General features: G+C 35.4%; 1 protein-coding gene across 1 annotated transcript in view; it reads right to left on the bottom strand.

Annotated features, from left to right (window-relative positions):
• Positions 1–14,170, bottom strand: part of LOC149807826 (transmembrane protein 59-like) — a 39,699-nt gene extending 25,529 nt beyond the window's left edge. Inside the window, exons 1-2 of the mRNA XM_089971045.1 lie at positions 14,016–14,170; positions 4,235–4,334 (exon numbers count right to left, since the gene is read on the bottom strand). Of these exons, the coding sequence (XP_089827171.1) occupies positions 4,235–4,334; positions 14,016–14,162 (247 nt within the window). The 5' untranslated portion in view covers positions 14,163–14,170. The remainder of the gene's footprint in view (positions 1–4,234; positions 4,335–14,015) is intronic.
• Between the last annotated feature and the right edge of the window lie 9,305 nt (positions 14,171–23,475).

Genomic DNA, 23,475 nt, shown 5'->3' with positions numbered 1-23,475 from the left:
GTGCCATGCAAATCAAAGGCCTGGTGGCTTAAGTGAGTTAAATGGAGCCACCATTAAATGGCCTAAAATGCTAAACAAAACTCACTGACAACCAACATGTAGGGTGTTTGAAAGTTTTTTTGTTTCCTTGTCATCAATGAGAATTGCATATAAAGATATAAGAACTATATCTCTATCTAAAATCTGCATACCAGAAATACAACCCGTATGTCAACATACATAAATGGGTTCCACCTACCTTGCAAAGATGGAAGGACTATCAAGTTCATACATGTATCATATCATAGGATGTGTATCGTGAATTGTTTCGATATGCAGCACAGGTGTATCTTTTTATCCCTAGTGTAAATCCAGGTGTTTATTCGTGTAAGTTTCATTGGTGTGAATTGAAATTCTATTTTAACTGTTGGGGAAAACTACAGAGCATTCTGAATGATCATTCTTGGGATTGAAATTAATTGCTGATAATTTCATCAACAGTTGTGGTTTAGTTTTTGTTGTAGTGCTATTGTAGTAGTAAAAATTGTCCATATCTTCAAGATCAGTCCATGACCTAAACAAGTGTGGGATTAAAATTAGAGCTGTTAATTGCTATAAATGACACTACTCAGGAGACCACTGAGAGGGGCTTGTATTCTTCAATTTTTAATAGGATAACTGTTGATCAAACTACTGATATTCCAATTCACAAAAAGCTTAATATTTATTTCCACAGAGTGAAAGTTGAGTCAGATGTACATGGACCGTATATCCATTCTAAATGGTACAGCCACTACCATTGTGGAGGAAATCGTGAATTTAATGTCAATGTCTCAGATTGGACTTTGGTAAAGTAATATTCATAGTCAGTGATGGTGCTTCATTAATGACCATAAGACTTCATCATGTCGGTACAAGATCTAGAGCTTCACACAATCAATGGCTCATATAGATACATTGTGCTACACATAGACCTTTGCTTTCTGTGGGCCCAACTTGCAAGGGCATGCCATGTTTCAGTTATTTCAACAGATTCTCAAAACATTATATAGATGTTTTCATAATTTTACAATACATTGTAATCAGCTGATAACCATGGTAACAAGTATGGGTGATGAGATCATGATGCATCTAACCCTTCTGGTACTGACCAATTGTAGGTGGCCATCTTTGGAGGCTGTTGTCATGGTACTCTATGAAGTTAACACAGCTCTGGTGAGCACATTAGAAAGTGAGGTATATAGGTATAATAAGATGAAGACATCAACATTTCTTTTTACCACAATTTTTTGAAACATATCTTGTGCGCAATGAATAAATTTTCAAAGGTATTTCTAAAAATGAGGTCACTGTTTATAATATAAAAAATTAATGTGATGGCGGAAAGCACACGAGAAATTTATCAGTTGAAGAGCAAAAACAAGAATACTTGGCAGACAATTCATGATGAACTGGCCACAATTAATTTTGATTATAAAGGGGCTTGAATTACAGAGACACAAGAAATATAATGCAATTTCAGACAGCATCAGCAGTGTATTTCGACAAACTCAGCAATAACCTGATTCGACAGATCTGAGGATGGGGAAGTTGCAGAATATCAATAAAATGTTTAATCCATCTTATATGCCATCATCATCACCAGTTTACCGATGGCAGAATGACGTATTCGATGTGATTTTATAAAAGGGCTAAGAATTAAATCCAGATACTAATAAAATCACGATTGCATACATTTTCATTTTCCTTTCTACTCTTTATAAAAAATTAATAAGGAACTCCTGGGTTTATGCTAGGAATTTTAAAAAATAAGATGGGGACTCCTAAGTTCCAGGACTCCGCATTCTGAAGCTCTGTTAAGAATACTGTCTAATTCACCTAGACTAAGATGCTGTGGGCTTAACATCAGCCAAGCAGTTCACCTGAAGTGGAATCAGTCTGTGATATGATCATTTTTTTATTGAGACGTGGAAGGTTGGTTAAAAAAAAATGAAGTATTTAAAACAACTGACTCAATGTCATGCAACTTTTAACAACAGTTTGCTTTTATTTAGTCATATCTAGCCACAGACCATCCTTGGGAAAATTATTGTAAAAGACAGAAATTTTTCAGCTTCAGCACTATAATGGCCTTACTTTTGTAATGCTTTCTACAGGGAATGTAAGATCAATGGTCCAGATTTAATGCTTTCTGCAAGAAATGTAAGATCAATGGTCTCATTTTGTAATGCTTTCTACAGTGTGTGTGTGATTTGGATTTTTAACATAGCTTTACCAATTTTTCAGTCATATTGCTACGATGTTTGCATTGCGGCAGTTTATAGTTACGCCCAGCACTGGGGCATCATGTCACAGACATGTAGCATTATGTCCCACCCATTCACATTATCTTAATGCTGAGTGCCAAGCAAGGCAGCTATTAGTACCATTTTTGTAAGTCTTTGGTATGACTTGGCTGGGAATCAAACCCACATCCTCCCGCATCCGAGGTGGATGCTCTAACCACTAGGTCAAGGGAGCAGTCACTTTCTACAGGAAATGTAGGATTATCTATATCTGGAATGGCCCAATATTGTAATGCTTTCTACTGGGAATGTAAGATGATCTACAAGTGGAATGGTCAAATTCTGTAATGTTTTCTTAAGGGAATTTAAGGTCATAGATTTATAGAATGGATAAATTCTGTAATGCTTTCTTAACACATTAATCCATGGTGATGAGTTTACATGGCAGGAGGTGGTATCCTACTGCCAAGCTCTGTAGCATCAAGGTCATGTAAGATACACTAAAGTGGGTGGTATTATAGAAAGGGAGACAGATGTAGCTCTACAATCATACCAATTAATCTGAATTTCTAGTTGCACTACAAAATGCAGAGGGAAAAAACCTCATTTTTTGAACATGATTTTTTGTACCAAAAATTCGCCTGTGGTCGGAATCCCATTTTGTGTCAGGATTTTAGACTTTTTGGTCTCAGATCTAAGGCAGACCAGTATGAACTGCAAACAGAGAGATGAACCTTTGCAAAAAGTAGGATAAGATGGACATTTGGAATAAAGAGTGGATTCGATACAAAAACAATGGGTTTGTTAAGCAATAAAAACACACAAACACCCAAAAAAAACCCATCCAACTTTTACCCTTCTGCTCATGTGCAAGCCAAATAGCCAATGAAAAACGATGTTTCTAACACAACTAGGCAGTATGTTATTGGAAGATCACCTAGAAGTTGATGTTTTAGAATGTATTCAGAATCAGCTTTCAAATTGTGTTTCCAACTCAAGTTTCAGACTAAAACGACAAAAACCTCCAGGGGTTAATGTGTTAAGAGAATGTAATATCTATATCTGGAATTGTAATGCCTCCTAGTAAGAATGTAAGATCACCTATATCTAGAATGGTACAGTTTTGTAATGCTTCTAATGTCAGATTGTATCTGGAATGGTCCAATCTTATAAAGCATGCTACATGGAATGTAGACTGCTCTGGTGGCATAGTGGTTAGAGAGTCTGTCTTGGAAGCGGGAACTTGTGGGTTCTAACACCGGCTGAGTCATACCAAAGACTTACAAAAATGGTACTAACTGTTGCCTCGCTAGGCACTCAGCATCAAGAGGTTAGTGTTAGGACTGGTCTGCCTGGTGTCAGGAAAATGTGACTGGGTGGGACATCATGATGCCCCAGTGCTAGACATCACTATAAACTGCCACACTGCAGATGCTGTAGCGATATGACTGAAAAATTGTTAAAGCTACGTTCAAAATCCAACGTCGGCCTGGTGTCAGGATAATGTGACTGGGTTGGACATCATGCTACATGTCTGTGGCATGATGCCCCATTGCTAGGCATCACTTTAAACTGCCACACTGCAGACATCATAGTGATATGACTGAAAAATTGTTAAAGCTCTGTTAAAAATCCTAGTCACACACACAAAGGGAATGTAAGATTATCTATATCAGGAATGGTCCAATTTTGTAATGCTTCCAACAGGGAATACATTTTAACCAATGTCAACCATTACTTATACATCTGACGGTTTAAACACATGAAATATTATTAGTTCTGCATCATAAATGTCCATGGTCCATGTCACAACAGATGAACATGAAAGACAGTTGCATTACAATGCTGGTGATAACATTATGCATATTGCATCTTTATGTAGGCTTTCTAAAAATGTACATTTCTTTATTTCTGACAGAAACAAATAAAATATGTACATCAGCATAAACAGCACATGACAGACTACTTACAGGACATACATACATCCTTAGTTGTATTCTGATCATCGTATATGAATTCCATCATGGAATATAGACGACAGCCTCTTTCACAGCAGTCCTGCAAGGAATTCTGAAAATATCAAAATACAAGATTTACAAATGTGTTTAAATGATTGTTCATTTTCATCTGTTCCTTAAAATACATATATACTGTCGTCAATAAATGTCATAGGAAGAAAGGTTAAAGACCCAACCTACCACATTACCCCCTTTACTGAATCAAACATTCTTGGGTTAATGGGTATTAAATGGACTGTGCTTTAATCTAAGTAGGCCCATTATCCATGTTAAACTGTGACAACAGTACATCCATCCATACCATACATATGAATGTGCATGCTATGTCCTTAACTCTATATTCTTAAAGCTAGACTTGTAAATACTAGCCAATGATAATTTTATGAGTGCATGATGTGCCAACACTTCTGGAAATTTGATTTTCTTCCTGGGATGAAGAGGGGGAGGGGGTGACAAGTGATTTTATGTAAATTTCAAATAAATCCTGTTGTTTCTCTCACATGTTTGAAAACTGGCATGTGTGGTCGATGATGCAAGTGTCAAAAAAGTTTGACTATGAACCCAAATAATACCCCGTATCTTTCCCTACCTTGCAGGATTTAACCCTGGGTCATAATATGGAAACTCCCAACATATTACCATGATCATTTCCATGATGACAAAACTAAAACATTATGCCATTATTATTAACAAAATGCATGGAGAATTGTGTTACTGTCTTCATCATCAAATGCTGCTTACTGCCAATACAGGCCTTAATACCTTGTTTTAGGAACTGCTGGCAATACAGGCCTTAATACTTTGTTTTAGGAACTGTTGGCAATACAGGCCTTAATACCTTGTTTTAGGAACTGCTACCAATACAGGCCTTAATACCTTATTTTAGGAACTGCTACCAATACAGGTCTTAATACCTTGTTTTATTAGGAACTGCTGGCCAGGTTGTTCAGGATGACCAGAATCAATTTTATTTGCAAACAGTATGTAAAGAAAAACAGTTCATGTCCAATTTCTCCAAGTGTTTTTTGAAAATACACTTCTCTTTGCCACTAAATGGATTACTGTACTATAAGTCGATGTTGCGTATAAGCTGAATCAGCAAATTTGGCAAGGTTTCCATCCTTCATCCATATATCAGTCAATTCAATGCTGAGTATAAGATGAGGCCAGATCTATACCTCAACATTGTCTTTTTCACCTTTGTTCCTCACAGCATTGCAAATTTTATCCTATCTGTAACTCAGTAACCTTTCAGGTCTGGATCTCTAAATTTTAACTAAAAGTACCTAATTTGTTTCACATGAAATAATTAAAATGTATTATGTACTTTTAGCTACATACAGTGACAATGACCTGAAAATTTATTGAGTTACAGATAGGATAAAATTCATGATGATGTGTGGAATCAAACTATAAGTTCTGGTTTCATAAATATTAAAAGTATCAATGTATGCTATTTCAGATTACCAACTATAGGGAAATTGCATCATTGATGCTTTTCCACATTTTGTTTAGGGTAGGGGCAGGGGGAAGAGAGATACAGATTGATCCCATCGCATTTTTCTTCTTGCACTCATGATCAAAAAAAATATGGCCTGATATATATATGAGAGAGAGAGAGAGAGAGAGAGATAGATAGATAGAGATATTCCTGTTCTTTGTGGGGTTTTTTTTCTCACCTTATTGCCCATGTTTAACTGAAGTTGTTGTCAACGAGAGAAAAAAAATAATAAATTAAATAGTAAATGTGCACTACGAAAACACACCATACTCCTCCAGGGTTTGAATATTCACAATAGTTATACATGTATCAATACAGACTCCATTTACTAAGTTAAATCCCAAGAATGACCATTTTGCATAATGTCTAATTTTCTTTGCAAGTATAACAACCTCTCCATTCCCAACAAATAAGATTTTTTCTTCTTCAAGTGTATGTACTCTTCCTGTACTTAGGCGGCAATTGTTTTTGATATTTGCTCATGCTAAATGTTACTTTAAATTGCTGTCAGTCCTACTGGCAAGTTCAAAAGATGTCACTGGTTGAGTAATTTACACCAGTAATACCATGTATTTCCTTTTATTGTATGTTACTATATTCATAATACCCATGGTTAGCCTCATTTCCCTATTGATAGCCTCACTTATCTGATCTGGTCTGCAAAATCTTGATCTCAAATAGGTGTTAACTTTGAAAAACTTGACTACAGCTGCTGTAGCATATTTAATTAGCATGTACATACCACTACAAAGCCAGGTGATACGTGAACAATGGAAGTGATAATTAAAACTAGAAGGAATTACTTACCTAGTGATATTAACTGATAATGGAATATGGTACTATACTTTTGTACATGAGTATGATTACAATCATCAAGTAAGTGAACAATAAAAGATTACCATACAATTGTACATACAAATCTCTCTCACTCTCTCCTCTGTCTCTCATAATGGGGCATAATCTTTATTTGATCATGAAGTGCAGTGAGAAAATGTATGCTGTAATATCTGTGTTATGGTTATTCTTCTTCTAACTTGTCAATTCTAACGCAACTGTATCAAATTTAAACAATGTATATTACAAAAAACATATATTACTAATAAAGCTGTAACAATTAATCGGCCATACTCATAATCGGGCTGATTATTAGAACAATCGGTATAATCGGTATCGGCAGAAATAATCGGTGCTGATGTCAAGAAATTTCCAAAATATAAATTCAATCATAACATTCATCTTGACATGGTTTGAATTTTAAATCAGAATTAAATAGTGGAAATTAAGGAATAAACATTTGATTTGGGAGTTAATTGAAAGATAATATATTCTTAAAAGTAAATACTTTTTACCACACTTGCTGTAAACTACTGCCGATTGTCTGCACACAACAAATTATCAATACCATTCATGCAATCATCCCAATCACAGCAGCCAACCAGCAAATGAGGCCTCATGTGGCTGTTGAACTTCCAGCATACACATTAGCAGATAGCTAGGCAGATTAGATGGGTAGCAAAATTTCCAAATACTAAGAAACTATGACTTACTATAGTTAATCTGTTATTTAGCCAGTCCTACAATACTGCTAATCAAAGAATAGCGGTCGCATGCTGAAGCAGCAGCTGATTGCTAACATACAAATATTATGCAGCATTGATATTGGCATGCCAGCGCCAGCAATGTTATCCCTGGATACCCCAGCTGCTAAGCTGCTTCAGCATGCGACTTGCAGCCTGGTGCGTGCATCCATCCAGCCACATGGACAACTTAGTAGTAACTTACCTGATTTAAAACAATGTTTCAAGAGCGCAAATGATTGGATTATTAATACTGACTAGTGATTGTCCACTATTAAATATTCTACCAAGCCTATGCATAATGTCGAACTCGAAACACTCAAGATTAGTCTGGAATTACTTCAATGTAAATTTAGTCAAAGAGTCCAAAGCAAATTTGCACACTTTGCAAAGCATGCATTTCCAGAGGTGGAAAGAAATCTAAAAACTATACGACATCAAATCATGTCCATCACTTGTGCTGCAAGCACATTGTCGAACATGGCCTGTTTCTGGCAGATAAAAAGGAAAAGGATGCTGTGCAGTTAACCTCAGCAGCTGCAGCAAATTCTCGTACTCTGACTAGCCATTTGCATTTGACGACCTGAGAACTATTCATTGGCACAAAGCTATTGCAGAGTTCATGGTAGTAGATGTGCAATCATTTTAAGCTATTAAAGACATTTGATTTCAACGTCTGATGGCCAAGGCAGAATGTAGCCTTGAGTCTTACAGAACACTGGCTGATGCAAGACTTTCAGCAGAAACAGGTGACTTTAGCACCAATGCTGCTCGATGAATCACACACAAGAGAATATCTGGTGAGAAATTGGACAAATTATGCAAGGAATACAACATTTCCAAAAGTCATCCATGTTCTTCTCTGTGATGGAGGTGTAAACGTGGCTAAAGCAATGCATCTGGCTGAAATCGACAGCATCAGCTATGTTGCACACACACACCGCAGCTTGTTGTCAGTGATGGCATTCTGTCCCAACAAGCTGTCAAAGATGTTTTGCCGATCTCGCGATCCATAGTCAGGAATTTCCGGCACATCCTCCTGGCACAACAGCAGTTCGAAGAGTAGCAGGAAAATTTGGCGCTGCCCATAAGAAACTCATCCAGGATGTCCAGACATGCTTAAGTCTACATACAATATGTTAGTTTCGTTATATGAACAAAATCAAGTCTTGTGGGCTTACGCTACTCTCTATGACCTGCCTAGCCTAATAGCTCAACAGTGGATCTTGATTAACAATATTGTGGACACGTTAGGCCCATTCGCGGTCATTACCAAGTAAGTAAGTGATAGCCAAACATCAGTATCCGCCATTCTTCCTATGATGAAAATGCTCCGAATGTTGTTGGCTTGAGAGCATGAAGCAAGTCATGGTATTCAGACAATGTGCCATGATATGTTGACGTCATTGAACACATGCTTTGCTCACGTTGCCAGCAACAAGAAGTTTGTCTTGGTCATCATCTTGGATCCATGATTCAAACATTGCCTATTCAGCGATGAATTACTTGTGACCAGATCCAAAGAATGGCTTGGATCAGAATGCTGACAAGCAGGAGGAACCCCAGACCAAAAAAAGAAAAATTGCAACTGAAACAAACGCCATTGGACCATCTCTGGGATTTGTTTTCTGTGGCCTGTGATGAAAGTGTTCATAACATCAACGAAACAAACCACGTGGATGATGCCATTGACATGATGCTTGAATTGTATCTGGCCAGCCCTCTTTTGCCACGAGAAGAAGACATATACAGCTGGTGGAACACTCTCAGGTTTCAGTTCCCCCTAGTTCGCTAAATTAGCTAGATGCTATTTGTCTGCACCAGCTTCAAGTGTTCCGAGCCAGCAGATGTTAAGCGGCGCAGGCTAGAATTTTTCAGATTGTCCTGGATTGTTACTTGGCGAGAAGGGAGAAATGTTACTCTTGTTTAAACACAACGCACCTCAACTAGGCTTTCAGTATTAGCTGCAGCCAGCATAATTTGACATCTAACTTGAGTCTTAAAGCTCATAGCTGCCAACCTTCCAGGCTCACAATTAGTGAAAATAGGGATAAAAAGTTGTGAATTTGGACATGAATTAGTGACAAATACCATGACAACTCCATCCACTCCAACCGTCGATACTACACTATATCAAGTTCGCAATGTAAAACTAAAACATTACATATATGCAGAAATATTTATTTGTCAAGACATGATACTGTGGCAGATTTGAACTTCCTCAACTGCTTGATCGTAAATTTGTTTTCTAAACAGTTCTGACTTCTCGCCTGCTGGTTGATCTTGGTGACTAAAATTGCTGACAAATTTTCTGCAGCTAAGGAGGCCCTAAAGTCTGTATTAGTTTTCCTCACTAGAGAAAATACTCTTTTGCTGTCACTGTCGCTGTGAGGAATGCACAGGAGCTGCAGCACTTTTGGTTCTTCTACAGGAAAATTTGGAAGCGATTTTCGAGTCCGAGAACATTTGTCAGAACAAATGTTTAGCATGGTCTCCACCTGATAAAGGTAGATTGTGTTTGACAAGAAAACTCACAAATAATGTTTCAGCGTTGGTAGCCTTCAGGTCTTCGCCGATGGCTTAAAATATTCTGGAGCTGAAATCTGTGAATTGTTAATTTTCCCAACTTCTACATGCTTTTGCAACCGACGTGCTTCCTCACATCGTCTCTGCGATGGCACACTGAGTGCAAAAAGCATGATGAATATCAATGTTTAATGACAGAATGCACGGCCAATTTTTTATATATTTCAATTTAAACTTCACTTTTTGAGTAATACATTTCTTTTTCCTTGGTGATGAAAACATTTTCAAGATCTTACATGCGATGCTGAATGGTAACTCAAATCAGTGTTGGTGACTCATGCGCAGAGCAAAATTCCGGTTAGGCCCCAGTTTCTCTCCAAAGCATTTGTAAAACTAGTCTTATACACATAGATTAAAATAGGCTAAAATGCTTGCTACTGGGCCAACTGTACTAATCGGCTGTAGATCTACTAATATCTTGACCATCAGTACTGGACCGTTTCGACAACTGCGAATATCACGACTAGCGCTTAACGGGAAATCGGTTATTTTATTAAAGATTTAAAATAATCGAGGATTGTAGAATTCGTGAATTTTTGGCTTGCGGCCTGAATATGTGAATTGCTGAAGAAGTCGTGAAATTCACACCAAATTCGTGAGGGTTGGCAGCTGTGAAAGCATGCATATTATTAATTTTAATTATTATTGGGCTATCGTTATTAATACTTTTTAGTCATTTATGGAGATCTAGTAATGGCAACCTGCATCACTGAACGTAAGTTCAAAGACTAGCTTAATACATTTTCAATCATTTATATCTTGAATTGGCAAACCATAAGTTTTATCAGTGTTAGTTTTAAAGTTTTTCAAGTTTTATGTTTGTGTGATCGTTGTTTTCTATAAATAGCCTTGTACTTCTTATCCAGTTTCTGTTTCTTTTTGTACAGAAGTTCAAATTCACTTGCTGCATAAACAACCTTGTTATAACTCACATGGCAAAATACCTACTTGCATTGCACTAATAGGTTTATGTTTCTGAACCCGTCATTGTTATAAAACAAATAATAATGAAATAATCGGTCTCATAATCGGTATCGGCAATTTTAATAATCGGCTATACGCAGTATCGGCATAATTGGCAAAAAGTGACATCGGTAGAGCTTTAATTACTAATGCATTCTACTGTATCACATTTACATCTTATATAAATTAATTTTAATACTGACGATCATGTAACTGTTTCAAATCCTCAATGTGGAGTCCTGTATTTTTTCAAACACAATCTCTTTTCTAAAATGAATAATGTTTTTACACATTATTTTTCGTCCATTTGGATAATATTTTCTATACGAAAAGTTATGTGACATATGATAAAGCGATTTGGATGACAAAATCCATATATAAATTGATTTGGAGTATAAGATGAAGCTAAGATTTTCTGGTAAAAAAGTATTGTCTTATATGACAGCAAATACGGTATTCATAAGTCTCAATGACATTTCATTTTCACTACCTACATACAGACTCCATATTGCTGTAGACTGCATCAAATTCAGTGGACAAAAAGGTATGGAACTGTTTTTATTACAAATTATTATTGCATACACTCACTGCTAAATGGTGCATACGTAGCTGAAAGAAACAGGACATCACCATTACCAGAGCTTTTAGCCATTTCTTCATAATCAGAATACAATCCCCTACCCACACTTACGGGCTATTGGTAATGCACAATTCAAGACAGGTGGGTGGGGGATGGTACTCTGAGTGTGAAGAAAACTGGCTAAAAATTATGGTACATGTAATAGTGATTTCCCATTTCTTTCAGTTACTAATCCTGCAACATTTAGCAGTATTTGAAAAAATAACAATATAATAAAAAGATATACCTTCCATGAAATGTAAGACAGTGTACAGTAATATAAAGTCGGTATGTAATAAAAATTCACACTTATTAGTAATCCATTTAGTATTCAGTTTGTCCAAAATTGTCTATGCACTTTAACAATGATTTTGCCTTATGTACCTCTCAGGGCATCTAAATAATAACCTTCCAAAGGAATATGGATGCATATGAATCCAAATGAAGTGCATACTTGCAACTTAAATGTATGTAAATCAAATTCTAAAAAATGAGACCCATTACTGAAACAGATGGTGCTGAATGCCTACATGACCAGTGTGACTGGTACTATAGAAAATGACCATTATGGTATAACCCGGCATCATGGGCAGGGGCTCATATTATTGCTACAATTGACCTGTCATACATATATTATACAATAACTACAAGGGAGGACACTAGTCTCCTTGCTCATGTGACCTATTTAAGAATAAACACTGATATTTCAAGCTATTCTTTGTGTAGCTTAAGAAATTTGGTACCGATATTTAGCTCAGGCATTCGACAGTGTATCCTATCAAAAGTTTGACTTAATATCATACCTTTAAGGAATGCCAAATCATTTTCCCATGTTCGACATGGCCATGATTGTGCCTGCTTAATATGCAAGTGAGATCCGGTGAATGGAATACTGTCCTCTCATTGGTTAAAAGAAAATGATGTCCTGCATTTATTTAGAACTTATTTTCAGTTGGCCAATGAGAAGGCAGTATTCCATTCAGTGGGTTGTTCTTGTATATTAAATGGGCGCGATAGGGATACACAGTCCAATGCCTAAGCTAAATATCAGCACCATATTTCTTAAGCTACTCAAAGAATAGCTTGAAATAAAAGCGTTTATTCTAAAATAGGTTACGCGAGCAAGGAGACAAGTGTCCGCCCTTGTAGTTATATACAATACTGTCGGGCATTTCTGCACACCTAAGGATTCCGTCTCCAATACTGAAGCAAAATGCTTACCAAATTCGACCAATTGACGAAAATAAAATACTGCAATGCTTACCAATTGAAAACAGGCAATTGTCACCATAATATTGTTCAAAATAATATTAATTTTGGACACACGGGATACGATCCCTGTGTTTTCATAACTCGCGAAATGTCGGCCTATTCTTCACACAGCTTTGAAAAGATGTAATATTTATTCATTGGGCTATAGAAATGAAATAAATTACTTTCAACTGTTTCTGTCAGCATTTCAATTGCGTAATTAGGTCAGGTTTATAGCTAGTTTTACAAAATTTGACGTAACAATGCCAATAAATGGCAAGAGATATTAAGCAAACCAAACCAATTTTGTAATTTATTTTTAGTGAAGTTCAACATTTTTAAAAAAAATAAGCTAATATGTGGAAGAGAAACAACAATGAATAGGATGTAATGTGTTTACGTCTTGTTTATGGGAAAGAATTACTAATGACTTTAGAAACAGACTATATGCCGTTCTAGCAGCAAGTTGATATAATTGGTAGCAGACGACACTGTATGTGTGGGACAACTTGTTGCAAAATTGGAAACTTGGATTAAGATGCAAAAAATTTAAAGGTAACTTTTCCATCTTTTATATAATGTATTTATTTGTATGATTCTAAAAGATACATAGTAAACAGGATTTTCTGGGTTACAGGTTTAAGAAGGTCATGGATTGGGTCTTTATGCTGACATTTAGAAATCATATTTTCATATGCCTTTCGAGTGAAAATGTTTACAGAAATTACGTATCGTTGCACAGAATTACCGAAGCACAGAACTGGCCGACACGGTTGTAGTACATGTACAACAGGTCAATTGTAAGCAACGATACGAGCCCCTATGGCATCATGTTTTCCATATGCATTGTATGCAAGGCCCAATGTACATGAAAAATGTAATTCTCATTGCATTTTGACATTCTGATTAGTCTTCATAAAATAAGATACCCACAATGCAATAGCTAGATACTATCTCAATACCGTCATCTACTGCGCGTATAATCCAATATTCGATTGCCTATTTTAGCTCGTATACTTATTTCCTTAAACAGTTTGCTGTTGAACGTTTAGATGACACATTTTAAAGTTAATAATATAACTTTAAATTCATTACGTGCTATACGTGATATCTGACTGTACCGCACCCACCCGTTAGGCCAATGCGTATTACCAATACTATAGCCCTTAAATGCAGTAACGTCATCTACCTCAGTTTAGAATGTTATGATTTTATAGTTAGTGGGCAACGTTTCACCTTTTCGAAGGTGTGCGGTGTATATGTGTTCTTGCAGACATCTTTGCAATCGCTGCCATCGTCTAAGACACGTTCAAACACATCAGCTCTGGTTAAAGAAAGAAATATCCAAAGAAAAATCGACACAACTTCTGTTTTGGTCGCCATATTGGATGAAAAATATTGATCATGTGACCTCATCACAAAGGGAGGTAATCAAAGCTGAAAGAGCCCTTACCAAACAAACATCTGGAATATGAGCTAGAACATCAATAGGATATCCTTAAGTTAACAATAAAATATAAGTTCATGATTTTCATTATATCTAATGCCCTCAACAGTCGTTTTCTAGCAAGAAAAAGAGATCTAGATTTCTGAATAATCTGACCTGCATTGAGTTCCAATTTTAGACATTCCTTTATTTTAAGAAAAGTTATCTTAAGATATTAAATACTTACCAAAAAGTTAATCTGATAAACTAATTTAATTTGGATATGCCATTTTACATTATTATTAATTTAATTTTGTTTGGAGATGGCAAGATATTGATGAAAAATATCGAAGAAACCATTCAATATCTGCTATAAAAAAAAACCCCAAACAACCTAACTTTGCTACTAATTCTGATGTTGTTTTTTTTTCTTCTTCAAAGAGCGTGTGAATGTTTTATCATCCATGTTTTCAAAAAACATTTAACATTAAAAGGCACACAACATTATCTACATGCAAACCATTACCAGCGTAAATATTGTGACTTGTCCCAATATTTGCAATTTTTGTATTCGATTAAAGAAAGATTTAAGGAAAAGCAGTGCTGCTTTCCACTCAAATCTGTCAACTCTGTGATCTGTAATTTGCGGGGTCGGGGGATCTGCGTGTGTGAATTGATTTGGCTTAAACACTTTGTATTGCCACATCTTATTTTCTTACAAGGTTATTTGATTGTAAACAAATTGTCTAACCTACTGGTTCTTCTCCATTATATAAATATAAACCTGTAGGCAAGAGGCATGTGCAAGTCAGTTATCAACATATCTAATGAGAGAGAGAGAGAGAGAGAGAGAGAGAGAGAGAGAGAGAGTTTGATGCGTTCAGTTGGTGTGGTGCATATCAGTGGAGGATCCAGAAACATGAGAGTGAGGGACAGGTGCGTAAACTAGCAGGCGAGATATCTATGGGAGGGATCTCCTCGTGGTAGCCAAGAGGCTAAAGTGCTAGAACCCCCTGCATTGTGAACGTTTCCAGGGCATACTTTTAATAATATAACTATAAAGAAAACTTACTCAGGATATATTCTAGTTTTCTGATTATGTGTACATCAAATGCTCATAGAAACAGCCATTTCTAAATAAAGTTTAGAAAGATAAGTTTCAGAAACAATAGTTGTCTTTGATTACCATATAGTCTACACTAAAAATGAAATGTTTGTAATTTTTCATAGTATAACCACAGGAAAAGGAAATACCAAGAATTAGGTTTTGTCGTAGACAGATTATAATTAAGAGTGACACACAGGCTAACAAAACTGATGCTCTACAATTACCGTAAGAGGGCGCTCAACCAGTTCGTTTGGTTATACTATTTAAAAGTTTAGATAGTAGAGAGGACCCTTCTCGGTAGAAGAAATTCCTATCATACGTTTGCAAAAAATGTTCTGAAGAAATATTTTAATAACGATCTACGATATCAGAATTTAAAGAGACTGTACAAGTTTCTTCTTTGAAGGATACTACATTATTTTTGAACTTTGGAAGTATATCTGTAATGCAGTCTGGACATATCCTACTTCCTTTCTATTACATCCAGTAAACAACTCTTTCTGTTTAGATGACTTACAATTCTGTGTATAAGTAAGTAAATCAATCACACAATGTCTGCTCCAAACCTCTGAACTATGTTACATCCCCTCCCCCCATGTAACATGGACTATTTTAAATTTGGTATATGTATGTAGATTTAGTGATTATTTGTCAGATGAAGAAATCGAATGTATTCAGTGCATAAAACTGCATGAAATTAAGATATGGATGAATCCTCAAACCCTCATTTCCACCATGGGCATGGCATCAAACCAATGTGGACTCCCTCAGATGACCACACAATATGGATAATCGAAGGAATCTTTATACATATGAAAATCACTGGTTTAAAGAATGAAGATCAGTGCTCATTTGTTAAAATGCACATTCCCACGATGTAATTATAGTGATTTCCTTGAGTCAAAACGTGGCCGTGACAGTCTTGAATTTAGACTTCACCCCAAAGTTTATTTATTCTTCCCCAATCCTTTCCATTTTTTTTTGCTTTACGTTTTCTCTTCGAAAATTTTACTAACGTGCGTTAGTCTCGCTGATTCAGTATTATAAAATTGGACTAAAAAACTGGCGTGTAGTCCTTTCCCTGTTAGAAAGTGAACTGTTTCGTAGTGCCATATTACATTTTCAGCCATAGAAGTTCAAACGTTTACGTAAGGTTGCAAAGATAACTTTTTTTTAAAAAAAAATACTTTAGCATTATTTAAGCGTAACAATACTATGTATTTGGTTATATTTAAAATAAAATCATAAACGTGATGACTGCTATAAGGATCAAGACTAAGTGTTTCACATGATATGAGTGACGAATCAAAATAATCTCTCTCTCTCTCTCTCTCTCTCTCTCTCTCTCTCTCTCACACACACACACACACGCGTATGTGCACACGCACTAGTTGGTATTTATACATACGATGCCAAGATCTACTGCAAAGACAGATAGCCATTACTTTTTGGCAGTGGTCCACTAAACCTTTATTATGAACAGTTTGGCCATACAAATGATAAGATAACAAAATTCCGGTCATCGTGCCCTTTGAGTTAATAACAATAATATCCTAAATAAATAAGAATGCTGAGGTTTGTCCCTCGTATAGTGTGTGTACCTGAGCTATCTATAGGGTACATGTCAGATAAATGAAGCCTACACAATGGTTTAATATTTAGGTGTGTTGTTTCGATTATTTTCTTTGATAATTACAATGGATGCGTACAACAATAGAAACCATATCAAGCCCCACTTTGGATTAAACCGTATTCAACCAGTAAAAATGCTGGCTTTACATGACAATGGCATTGACCCGGATCTGCAAAATATGTAACAGAAACTTACCAGAAGAGATTAAGAGAACTTATTACAAGAAGTGAAATGAATTTTATCACTGTGTCCAGAATATGTGCATGTTTATTTTTTTTGTTTGATGCCTGTATATATGACTTCTGACATACTAAAATGTGTTAACCTGTGTTTATTGTTTTTATATGCATCTGTTGACCACAAGAGTCTCACACATTAATTCATATTAAATCGGTGTCAGTACGTGTGGGAGGATACTTCTGTGTGCAAGAGACAAATTTTTAATAACATAACCTGTTGCAAAGTTTGAGGACCACATATTATATAGACCTTTAAAGACCAAATATATTATCCTCGATTATAATAATAATAATAATAATAATAATAATATTATTATTATTATTATTATTATTATTATTATTACCTCTCAAGACCGTGTGCAATATGCACCGGATGCATTCGGAGCTTCATAGCGTATACAAAGTGTAGGGTTATACTCAGTTCGCATTATATTCAACCAATATTGTCGTACATATAGCAATTATCGTACACTGGCATGGAACTAATCCCAGGTATGATAATGAACTGTTATCAAACACATACAGAGAGATGTCATAACTAAAGAAGTTTCCCGAAACATAAATCATATCATAACGAACTTGGACAGTGAGTGTTTTTCTGTAAATTGCATCGGCTGGAATGTAATGAAAGCAGGAAAGAGTGAAATAGTGGTCAGCTAGCAATATCATGAAATGGTCTGGATAGTGGAGCTTCGTTTGAAATGGATGCTACTGGTTATACTGTGTGGGGTCATAGGACAACATACACACGGTACGTACCGAAAGGGGTATTCGCATTATCGATGTTTCTACAGTCTTTACAGTCAGAATCGTTTTGTCGAAATATCTTTCTGTTCATTATCGATATCGTTTTCATCGTAACCTCCTTTCTTAGCGTCTGTGTCGTCCTATAATTTAATAAGGTTTTTGCTAATTAAATTAATGAGGGTTTTCAAACTTTATCTTAATTAACTATAAATAGAGCCTAAAGGTTAATGATGGAAGATAAACTAGGTACTCAAAATCTCTCGGTTTAGAAACAGTTCTGAGTTTTTGGCAGTTCTACTTTATTAATTTGAACAGTTTGTATTACAGGAGGATCTCATATATTGATATTTTATGTCTGTCGAAAGGAATAAAAATATAATATATAGTAAAATGTAAGTGCTTCCCGAAGATTCTTATTTTGACTTTAAAAATAGACCATTTAAGATCTAAACGGCATAATACAAGACATTTTAAATAAAGAAAACAAAAACAATTAACAAAATACATGGTTTCAATTTTTGCAAACTTTGAATACCGATTTTTAGTTAACTGAGATCCATTTGTATGCATACATTTTAATAACAAACGTATTTTTCATCCCTAGGGTTATTAATGGTAATATGGACTTTTTTTTATACTTTTGTACCATGTAAATCTTGTATGCTTTTGAAATAATTTACGGCGAAGATCAGTGTTGATGATTGACTTAAAATATTGGTTTATTTCTGATAGCTTTGCTTTCGATCAATTTTAAATTTGATAACAATATTTTGTATATAGTCGTGTCTTATACTTCCATTTTATATTGATTGGCATTGCAATTTCTCTGAAATCTTAGGTATCTATTCTGACAACTCTCATTGTTTCGAGTACTTCAATACCACAAGAACATGGACAGAAGCAAGCAATGTTTGCAGCGACAAAGGCGGTATCTTGTTAATAGACGTCAGTACGAGTGTATTTTCCAATCTCTCGCTCAGTTTAACAAAAAATATAACAACTGTATGGGTTGGAGCAAGAAACGTCTTGAACTGGACATGGGAAGATGGTGAGTTCATTCTATAATAAACAGCTGTGTTTGAATTATCAAGGAAATAACCAGGCCTAAAGCTACACCTGTAACACATGCATTCAACTTTGTGAAGAATATATCGGTGAAAATACAATGTATCTTTTTCATTTCTCCCATGTCGCAGATACTGATTCGATTATCAGATTGCGACGGGACGAAGTGTAATTTATCTTGCTTCTATTATAATATTTTCCTCCATGTCATTTTGCTTCATGTCATTAGACATCTTTTTATAAGATCCAGAGATATCACATTCCACTCGAGTGTATATTTGCAACTTACAGTGACTGCGAATCTGGAGGATTGCGAATTACTGGTACTCTAAGCGAGTGTGTCTGCCATGCAAGAATGCTACATTCACAACTAAGCTGCATCAGTTTTGATTGCATTGTCCTCTTAAAAATGTCTTTATTTTGGTGGGGAAGACAACGCTAAGGCAAATATGCAATCAATCATTTTTAATGAACACCTGCGCACATATGAACACGAACTCTCTTTAGATAAAAATATATATTCACAAATTCAAGTATTTAAAGTCTGTCCTGGTGATAGATTCATTTTTTGTGGTGTGACAATATTTTGTTTTTGCTTCTCCTAAAATCAGTCGTCCCCCTCCCCCTCCCGTGTACAAAGTATTTAATTGCACTTGCTGTCTAATCACCACTGCAGCGTCACTTTTTTTGGCCTATTTTATTTAATCTAGAGATATATTTTTAATCTTTATAGATCTTTGAACTATTTAACTATGATGATACTAAAATGAATTTTGCTTAGTTAATCTGCAAGTGTAAATATAATATTCAGCCTAAAGAAATCCAGACTAACATAAAATATATAACTGTTCACTTCCCTACGAATATTTTTTGCTTGGACAAGTATGCAATATTTGGGCAAAACGATGTAAAATCTTGTTTAAAACGGTGCTAAAAATTTGAAGTAACATCGCAATCATAGAGATGTCAAATACGTTCATTCCACCTCTAACAGAAAGTACATCTGTCCTTATCTAATATCTTTAAATCGTCAAAGAAATTTTTAGTAAAGAGTATTTAATGAACAAGTTAAAGACAAAAGAGAATAATCTAGTATCTTTAGAGAAAACAAAATCACCGTAGTATAAATCTCGAGTGTTTACATGGAGTATTCTTGCTTAGCAGTGTACTGCTTTTCCTTGCTGTTCTTTTTAAAAATAAATTATCGTAAATAGATTTGAGTGAGTTTAGTTTTCATTAGTCGTCTAATGTATCCTTCTGCTTATCAAAACTTGCATTTTATATATTCAAAAAAAAAAAAAAATACATCTTTGCATGCTTTGGATATTAAGGACATCGATTGCAACAAATACATCCAATATTTCATTTAATCCTTCCAAACTGTTTTACATTTCTCTTATCGGCTGCTAAATCATAAAGAATGTTCAGGCCAGTATCTTTAAGACTTGTTTTCATAACATTGGATGGCAAGGACACATTTTTGAAATATTAAGCGATTAATGTTCATTCGGAATGCATGTTTCCGCTTTCCAAAAAGACACTGCCAAAATGATTTTTCCTCCAAAAGCTGTTTTTGATGAGCCAGCGGAATAGTTCCATTTTCTCACTAAATTTCAAATATACTTTAAAAGCAAACAATAGTTGTCTTGACTAATTTTGCCACACTCTATTTTCATTATAAAACAGTCCTGGAACTGAAGTTATCGTAATGTACCTAACACATGAATACACGTGAGTCTTATTGACCGTCCCTCGTTTTAAAGAGGTACGAAGATGCACGTTTAATTCACTCATCTTCAGCGCCCCGTACACATTGAAATTCAGGTACGATAGCATTTTATTTTCTATTTTTGCAATTAGATTGGAAGTATTGAAATACAAGTGTATTAATATGGGTAAAACAAGAGTTTATTTTGCAAGTACCCTACCTATCATTGAACGATTTCTGTAATAATAATAATAATAATAAACTATCTTTAACGAGGATAACACATTTGGTCATGACTGACCCATCTGCCATGTGGTCCTCAGTTTTTGTAATAAAATAATAAAAATAGAAGTTCATGCACATAACCATATATCGTCGCACACTCATGTGTACATAATTTACATGAATGACTGTGTGACTATACTGGGAAACATACAAATATATATCAATTATGGATATGATTTTAAAGTTTTCTATTCAGAGCTTTTAATATATCATTCCAGCTGGTCTAGAAAGAATTTCTTTAATGATAATTTAAAAGAAGCAAGGGATGTTGAATTACGTATCTTCATTGGTAAGGAATGCCATACAGTAGGTGCTGATACAGAAAATGAGCTTTTGTAATGATTGGTTTTAGACCAAGGAATCTGGAGATCGTTGTTTGTCGTCGATCGGAGATTACGCTCAGTATTTGATGATCTTAGTTCAATTATGTTAGATATATAATCTGGAGAAAGACCGTTTAAAGACTTGTATGTCATGATTCCTTTAAAATAAAGAATACGTTTTTGTATAGGTAGCCATTTCAGACGTGAAAACAAAACATTTGAGGGAGTCATAACAGGAAGTTACAGTATTATTCGGGCTGCCCTTTTCTGGAGTCTATCAATTCTGGACAGATTATAATTTGATGTGTTTCCCCATATGGTACAGCCGTAATCTATCAGTGGTAGTATATAACCCGAAAAATAAATTTCAAGTGATTGTGGAGGTAGAAATTTTGAAAGCAATTTTAATAGAGTTATTCTTTTGACTACCATTGCACATAAGTGATCGATATGCGCATTCCAGCTGAGGTGTTGATCAATGTAGATACCAAGAAGTTTTTGATTATTGACAATAGATACGTCTAAGCCATTTTGAGTTAGAAGTAAATCCATGTTAGTGGATAGACGCTGCCTTGCTCCAATTGTCATACATTTCGTTTTAGAGCTGTTAATATGCATTTTGTTTTGATGACACCAAACTGATATATTGTTGAGGTCAGTTTGAAGTTTATTTTTAATGGAGTCTAGAGATTTATCAGATAAATGCAATGTCGAATCATCAGCGAAAAGATCTGTATTAGCTTGCGCTGGATACAAGGCTAGGTCGTTGATAAATAGTAGAAAAAGAAGAGGCCCTAATATAGATCCTTGAGGAACACCACTTAAGATATGACTTGGTTAGGATATATGTTTATCCGTGCAAACAACTTGGTGTCTGTTTGTAAGATACGACGTGAACCAGGCAACTGAGTTTGGAGAAAACTTGTAGGCTGAAAGTTTTTTAATGAGCACCGAATGGTCAACCAAATCGAATGCTTTTTTAAAATCAATGAAGATTGCACCAGTAAGTTCACTTGATTCTACTGCTAGTAGCCATTTTGGTCTATAAGTTTTGTCATTGCAGTCTGACATGAATGATTCTTTCGAAAACCTGATTGTGATCTATGGAGGAGTTGGTACTTGTCAAGATATCTGAAAATATGCTTGCTGACATGTTTTTCCATAATTTTTGAAAGTACGGATAGAACAGATATGGGTCGATAGTTGGATGGGTCATTCTTTTCATTTCCCTTATAAATTGCGAATACTTTTGCTAACTTCAGTGACTCCGGGAATTTATTGGAAGTGATACTACAGTTAATTATTTCTTTCAACGACTCTGAGATTGATAGAGCCGACATTTTCAGAGTTTTGGGGTGAATTCCATCTAGACCAGCTGATTTGTTTGTGTCAAGTTTATTTATAATATCAAAAGTGTCATTTATTGTTATTAAGGGAATGTTGAAACTAACATGATCGGGTACCCTTTCATTCACGAATTTAGTAAGTTTGTCTAAATTAGGTTCTGTATTCTTAGACCTGTCAAGCGTTTGGGAGATATTAGTAAAATAATGGTTCAGCTGGTTTGCAATATCGAGCTCTTTAGTATATTTAGTGCCATCGACTATAATTTCACATGGAGCTAGAGGCGCAGGTTTCGTTGAAGTCAGATTTCGTAAGTGATTCCAGATGGATCTGTTATCGGACTTTGATGTGATGGCTTCTTTGAAAAAGGAGCGTTTGTGTTTTACAATGATTGATTTGACTTTGTTTCGCCATAATCGATAGTTTGTGAAGTCTTTATATGGTAGTAGTTTCGTTTGCGTTGTGCCTCTGCAATTTCATTAGTATACCATTCTGGTTGTTTTGATCGTTTAATTCTCTTGATGCGTATGGGGGCATGTTTATTTAGGATAGTAAGAAAACAGTGATTCCAGTTAGACAAGTCATAGTCTGGGTCTATGTTAGGGAAATATATTGCGTTAATGTTTTTATATAGTTCGGAGAGAAATTCATTTTCAGAAAAGTTTTTGAAACATCTGTATTGCAAGTGTAAGTGTAAGTTGTTTTTCTTTGCGCTCTGTTGCTTACGAGTTGCACATATAGGATAGTGATCACTAATAGGGAAACATGGTACGTTTATCTCGTAGAGATTGGTTGGATGGGTAGTATAGATGTGGTCG

The sequence above is a fragment of the Sinohyriopsis cumingii genome, chromosome 1 (assembly GCF_028554795.1).
Source record: "Sinohyriopsis cumingii isolate HCF-2022 chromosome 1, ASM2855479v2, whole genome shotgun sequence".
Lineage (NCBI taxonomy): Eukaryota > Metazoa > Mollusca > Bivalvia > Unionida > Unionidae > Sinohyriopsis > Sinohyriopsis cumingii.
The sequence above is the reverse complement of the archived record's forward strand: the minus strand, read 5'-3'. Positions and strand labels throughout refer to the sequence as shown.